The 7377-nt window shown below is 40.1% G+C and overlaps 1 protein-coding gene across 1 annotated transcript; it reads right to left on the bottom strand.

The window, feature by feature from the left end:
• Positions 1–5584: 5584 nt before the first annotated feature.
• On the bottom strand, positions 5585–7052 carry LOC126495459 (ribosomal L1 domain-containing protein 1-like). The gene is given in 2 exon segments (XM_050133041.1): positions 5585–6176; positions 6179–7052. Coding segments are annotated over 2 exon segments (1308 nt in total). The 5' UTR covers positions 7017–7052; the 3' UTR covers positions 5585–5706.
• Between the last annotated feature and the right edge of the window lie 325 nt (positions 7053–7377).

Below are 7377 nucleotides of genomic sequence, written 5' to 3' on the forward strand. Positions count from 1 at the left end.
TTAAGTTAAACTTTCAAATGAATATGTTTGGAGATGAACTGTGGCAATTACATACAAAATAGTAAGTATTGGAGATAGTCATATATGCAAGTGTCAGTTTTATAGTTTAAATTAAGATTAAAAACACATGGGAGATTACATATATTATTGGGTAGCAAAACTTTGTTGTCCCTGGTCTTGGGAAGAAAAAGTGGGAAGATTATATATTTGAATTCAGATTAGGTGAAATAGTCATACTCTGACACCAAAAAACAAAGAATATTTTGGAGCGCTATCAGAGATTAATACAAGATACATAATTAAAAATGAACCTTTAAGCAAACCATGGTGCTATAAAGTCTCTCTGAGGTAATAATGTCATCTGTTTACTTTAAAATTGTTGGTAGTTTTGCCCATTAATTCCACAGCTGACTGAACTAAAACAATGGCCTGCTCTGAATGCAGAGAATTTTGAGTGCCTGGCAGGATGGCACAGCATGCAGCATTGGTGCTTCCACAGTCTCCCTGCTCCTCGCCAGTCCAGAGCAATTGTCTTCTACCCTCATACATATGTCTCAGCTCTTGAATCGACATCCACGTTCGCCCATGCTGATTTAAAACAGTACATAATATTCACTGTAAAACTTCAACTCACCCATCCACAATCACTTTTTTTTTAGTGTAAATTTACATTTCACTTCATGGGAGTCCATGTATTGTATGGATAATTATCAGAAATCCCTTTTTTTCTGTTTTGAAAAGTGAGATTATTAAGTACAGAGTCATCAGCAGTGAAAAGAAAAATAAATCAGGAAAAGTTGGAATGCCATAAGTTTTCAGAAGAGACAGTTGTTCAGAGCATCCAGAATACACTCACTGGGACAGCCCATGAAATATAAGAATCAGGAGGAGGATTTTCATGGTGGGGGAGGAGAATATGGAGAAGGGAAGGGAAGAAACAGCCCTCAGGATGTAAAGTATGAGAGAAGATTTTTAAAAAAAAATGTTTTTGATTTAAAAAAAATCTAGAAAAACACAGTGGAGATCAAGAAATGCATTTTTAATAAATAGTGGTGGTCTAACTGGAAATGGTGTGGGAATACAAACAGATCCATATTTATTACCCTCTTCAAAAATCAAATAAAGTGGTTCAAAGAACTCAATATAAAACCAGACATGGGACCTGACTAAGAGAAAGCATGGCATAGATTTAAATGTATCAGCAGTGGAGACAATTCCCTACACAGAATACAGATATCACCAGCACTATCATCAACGATTCACAAATGAGACCTTATAAACCAAGGCTGGTTCTGGACCACCCAGACCAGAAATAATCACCCCATAACTGTATTAATTAAAACACTGTTTGGCCTATTAGCTCTGGCTTTTTATTAACTAACCCTTGCATCTAAACTAATCCATTTCTATTATTTTATATTTTACCATGATGCTTGTGGTTTACTGCTACAGTTCTGGGGAATCTGTCCTCTTTGGTGACTACATGGCATTTCCGTGACTCTGTTTTCTTTCCTCGTCTTACCTGTTTGGAATCCCCACCTTACTCTATTCTTTGGTGCCACTGGCCAATTCAGTTTTTTTCATTAACCAATAAAAGCAACACATATACAGAAGGAATTCTCACACCATTTCCCTTTTTCTGTCCAAATAAAATGGCTTTAACTTTAACATGGTAAAATTAAAATTATATATAACAAAACAGTTATCAAGCAAGAATGATAGTTACAATATTTAGCCCATTTACATTTGGCAAATTAGAAAAATACTCTACCATCTATCCTATATTTGTGATTCTAAAGTTCTATATCTAAATTATCTTTTATAATTATAACTATCTTTCTTCAACTCCATCAAAGACTCCAGAAGGATACAATATTTCCTAAGTAAACAGGACGTGCATTGTAAGCAAGTTCTAAAACTCTAGAATTGACAGAGACATCCTGTTTCCTGGACAGTTGTTGTGATCCAGCTACCATTACTCCCCCTGACTGATAGGAAAACTTCGTTGTGGTTTGTAATTGACAAGGATGTTTGTGTTCTTTCTGGCCTGTGGGTCGAGATGTAAATAGTTCCTGGGAAAAATAAAGGCTGCTGTTCTTCCACCTGAAAAGAAACCTCCATGTCTCAATCCCCCCCCCCCCAGTGTTGGCTATCCAGGCTGTGCTGGCTGCAGCAAGTTGAGGTTTCACTGAGATCTGGAAAGTGGGGGTATGTGAACAGGGTCACTCAGTCCGAGGAGCGCATTGGGGAAGATAATGTTTTTATTTTTCATCCCCAGAGGGGATGTCTGAGGGACATCCTCCAAAAGATAAGCAAGTATAAAGATGAGGGAGGGTGAATTGAAAGGTCTCAAAAAGTAACTGAAACTCTTAAAGCAACAAGGCATGGAAGCAACAAGGAAGACAGCCAAAGATTTTGTACAGGAGGGGATTTAAATATTCCAGACTGGGTACAAGCCAAGTCTGATTAAAAGGAGTATGTGTTATTCATCCCCAGAGACGCTCTGAGGGGTGCCCTCTGGCAGACTGACCAGTAGGGAGGCAATAAAGAGGAGGCAGGAAGGTGAATTGAGGGCCCCAAAAGATAGAATGTGTAGAGATATATGTTATTGATTGTGTTGTCTTTTGTGTTCTGGACTGGAGAAAGACATTTGATTCTGGAAACTGCTAAGAAAGGTATTTCTGGAGAAAGACATTTGATACTGGGAACTGCTAAGAAAGGTATTTTGACTTTAAAATATGGGCCTAAGGATTTGATGCTTTTGGAAAAGAGTTTCTGCTTTTGTCTCCACAGAGGATGAGAACCTGTGGATTCATTGCAAATTTACATGGTTTGAATCACTGAGAACCCCTGAAATGTTGATGTAAGATAACACCCAAGAATGCAGCACCCCCGCTCAGCAGGAAGTAGCCAGACAGGTTGAAGACACCCAAACTCCCTAAAAGATTGTTAAAGTGGGGCCCCTTAAATGGTTCTGGAGCAAGAGCAGCAAGCCTGCTTCCCTGAGGTGTGCTCCACTCCATGCAGCAGTTTTGACCCAGAGAGAGTGCGGCTGGGGCCAGAAGACAGCTGGAGCAGAGATTTGCTAGGCATATTGCCCTGACCCAGTGGGTGCCCGGCCTGGGGGACACCACAGCGGTGTCAGGAGTATCAGCAAACCATAGAAGATTGGTAGAAGTTTCCAGACTGTGCAGACAGCTGAGACTGTCAACCAGCAGGCTGAAAGAGTGAGCAATGCTTTGGACATTAAAAATGATCTCAATGGACATATTCAATTGGGCATATTGACCATAAACCAACAAGTGGCTCTGGTTCAGGAGCAAGTGGACTATCTTTGGACTTTGCGACAGTTAATCATGTTATTTGAGTTACTCATGACACTGTATTGCATGATTCTGCTACTGTTATGGAACTCAACAGTCATATGAAAGGGCTTTGGAATACTGCTTTTGTTAATTTTACCACCCAGTTAGTGCATGCTAGATGGTTGCAGTGCTGGTCTGGCTCCTTGGCACTGTCAGTCCTGGGGATACTTGGTTTAGGGCTATGTGTCTGGGTAGCCACGGATGGGCAATACTTTGGGGGCAGGATGCCACGTAAGACATGGAATATTAGAGGGCTATTCCCCATGACAGGCAAGCCACTATAAAATAAAACGGGGGGAGTTGTTGTGATCCAGCTGCCCTCACTCCCCCTGACTGACAGCAAAACTTCCTTGTGGTTTGTATTTGAAAAGGAAGTTTGTGTTCTTTCTGGCCGGTGGGTCCAGGTATAAAAGGTTGCTGGGCAAAATAAAGGTTGCTGTTCTTCCACCTAAAAAGAAACCTTCCTGTCTCAATCATGGCAACCACCCCCCCTCCAGCCTTGGCTATCCAGGCTGCGCTGGATACAGTAGACAGTCACAGAAAGCTCCTCGGTAACATTGGGGCATTTATCTCCAGCCTGAAGGCCCATATTATCAGACAGATTTGTTTCATGAAGCAGGAAATTTGAAAGACTATTTTGCCTCTATTGACAATTTGTCAGTCACTTTCTTCTGTATCCTGTAGAATGCTTGGCAGTTCTTTCATAAAACAGGAACTCCAAAGGATCATCTCACCTTTGGCAAGTTCAGCAGTCTTTTTTGTGGGTCCTGCATGTCCAGTTCTTACAATATGACATCAAGCAGTCCAGAAAAGATCAGTTTCTTGTCCAAATGGCTAGCTTTGTCACAATGAAGGTAAATTCCATAACACGTTTCTTCAGTGCCCATTCACCTCTCCGAAGTAATTGGCCCTGCCAGTAGACATGTCTCAGTGTTTAGAAAATTCTAAGTTCTTAAAACACTTTAAATGCCATATTCTGTAAGGCTGTTAAAGATTTGAGGAATACTTATCCATCTGAAATATATCTCTGTACATATAGAAAACCTAACTAACATGACTAAAAGTTTGACTCTTATATATAAGTATCTTTTAACCTTTATTTCATAATTATACATAACATTTTTAAAGGAGATGCAAAAGCACAATACATAAATCAAGAGCAGAAATATACATATACCAAAATTGACCTTAAATTTGTATCCTTACCATGGAAAAGTATTTGTCTAGATAGCATATCCCCCTTTAAATGTAAACAAACATGTATAAACAATCATTTAGGGGATTTAGATACCTGTCCAAACTGCCTCCTGCTTTTTGTTGGGTGAAATGTTTTGGGGTATTAATGAAGGCCTTTCAGGTGGTTTTGGTTCATCAAACCACATTAGTCTAGAAGGAACCCACAGGTTATCATCCTTTGTAGAAACAAAAGCAGAACCATTTTTTCCAAAGCAACATATCCTTAGACCCAAATTTTAAAGTTAAGATTCCTTTAAAGTAAATGTGTTGGTTTAGCTTAGCAGCCTTTATAATGAAATGTCTGTCTGTACTTAGCTCATTCAAATTCAAAAATTCAAAGAAAATACAATAATATACATAATCCAGACTTTCTGTGTATTTCCCATTTTTATGTGGTTTATTTTTCTTACTCTATTACTTTTTCTATGAGTTTAATATTTATTTTTTTTTTCACCAGAGCAGATGCCACACTTTATTAAAACACAACATAAGCACTCTTATCAAGAAATACACTGAACAACAAAAATAGATGCTTTTGCTTCAAATCCCTAGTCTTTTACAAATAGAAACATTAGTTCAAAATCACCCCTGGAAACTTTACAAAAACATTAAATGAATTGTTGGGTAAGACTGCATGGGGTCAGGACCAGAGTACCTTTTGTTATGTGCAGGTGTGTGTGTGTGTGTGTGTGTGTGTGTGTGTGTGTGTGTTTTAAACAGTTCTGGGTACTGAAGCCAGGACCTTGCATATGCTAGCAAAGTGTTATATCACCAAGCCAGGACTGAAGTTTGGTCTTTAAAGACAGATTCTTGCCAAACTCTCGGCTCCCTCAAGCTCATGACTCTCTGGCCTTGGCTTCTTGAGTGTTAATGCAGGAGTGCACACCCAATTTTGCTCAGGTGTGTCTGTTGAGACAGGATCTCACTATGTAGTTCTGGCTGGCCTAAACTCCCTAGGTAGACAACTAGGTTGGCCTCAAATCCACACAGATCTGCCTATGTCTATGTCCCACAGTGTATGACACCACACCCTCCCTGTCCAAGTATTCTTGAATAGCTCTTCAGTTAACTCTGATAGGGTTCCTTCAGACAGAGAAACCTGATTTTAGTTTGAGTGGGCTACTTGGGCTTCTTTGTCTTTGGGCGCGTTGGAAGATTTCCTGGGTTTAAAGAACTTGGCCTCTGGTTTTCTGGTTTCTGGCATACTTCTTGGCTTCTTTCCTGCGGTCTCAGGCCCTAAAGCTTCTGGGGTCTCTGTAGCTGGTAGGGACTTCCTTTTCTTTCCCTGATGTGTATTTGTATTAGGTTTCATTTTTGGAGACTTTTCCCCTGTGATATTTTCTTGCATCTCCAGGTTTTCTTTATTCGGTGTTTCTCCTATTGGGACCAGCTGTGGGATTGCTTCTTCATTCTCGTCTGCCCCTTCAGGCTGTGTTTTTACTTTGCTGGTCTCTTTCTTCTGGGATCTTGGGGCCTTCACTGGAGCACTGCTAGTTTTACCTTGAGATGCAGCCTTTTTGGAGCTTTTCCTTAACATTTTGTTTTTCTTCTTCGACTTTTCTTTTTCATAATTCATTTTTTCTTTATTACCTTTTTCCTCAGGCTATTGAAGGGCATGATGTTGTTTTCATCCTGGCATGTGACAAATGAGGAAAAAATGGGAAGGGAAACCGACTTCTCAGTTTTTAGGAACAAGAGTTTCACACTCTGCCATTTCTCTGGCAGCTTTTCTGAAAGCATTTCTGAGACAGCCAGGATGTTTTCAAGGATGTGCTGAGGCTTCATTCCAGTGTGACCAATACGCACAGCACTGCAAGAACCTTGTTTGGAGATGTTTAAGACGGTTCCTGTGATACAGTTCTTAATCTCTTTGGACAGATTCTTGGCCAGAAGGTTTACAGATACTGGAACTTTCTTTCTCTGATAGAAGTGTCTTCCTATGTGTGTAGGCAAATGCCGTCTAATTCTTTCATCAGCAATGAAGATGTCAAAGCTACCCAGGAGGCGGAGCTTGTCTTCATAGGCTTTATATTCTGTTTTTAAAGTTCTAAAAGGGATAATCCGGGAGATGCTGCTCACGCCATGTTTTCTCAAAAGCGCTTTATAGAAAGATTCTGTCTGTTCAGGCGACTCACAGTCATCTTTGGTAATCAAACAGACTTCTGATGAATCTGTTAGAATACTATGAGGCAAAGACATTCGGGCCCGCAGTTCTTTCTTTGGAATTTTCCGTAATACCACCATTAAAAATAAATTCTCATTCCCATTCGAAAGTAACTCATTATTGTTTTTTCTTGACTTGGAGTGTGCAAGCAGAACTTCCACTGCCTTTCTAATCTGTTCTCTGTCCAGATGTTCCAGAGCAGTCGGTGTGAGCTCTGAGGTCGGGGTGGAGGCGGATGCAGAGCTCTCCATGACTGTCCTAGCCTCGTGCAGAACCCGGGAGCTAGGAACGCGAGTGGCCCGGAACCGGAAGATAAGGCTAATATTTATTTTTTTAATCTTCACTCCTATAACCTATGACTGGCTAAACGCCTTTTCTTTTCTCTCCCATTCCTACATAAAGTTAGAATATACTGTGTCTCATTTAGACATTTTTTTATGTCTAAATTTGTTCTATTGTGTATCTGAAGTCCTTTTAAGACAAAGATCATTTTAAAATGATGAGCAGTGTGGTTGCTACAAATGTAGATACTGCCTTTTGTCATGGTAGAGCTATTTCACCACCAGCTCTGGATTGCCAGGTAGTAGCGGTCCTCACCACCTCAATTCTGGG

Source organism: Alexandromys fortis, unplaced genomic scaffold (genome assembly GCF_014885135.2).
Source record: "Alexandromys fortis isolate MF-2015 unplaced genomic scaffold, M_Fortis_MF-2015_v1.1 scaffold_486, whole genome shotgun sequence".
Lineage (NCBI taxonomy): Eukaryota > Metazoa > Chordata > Mammalia > Rodentia > Cricetidae > Alexandromys > Alexandromys fortis.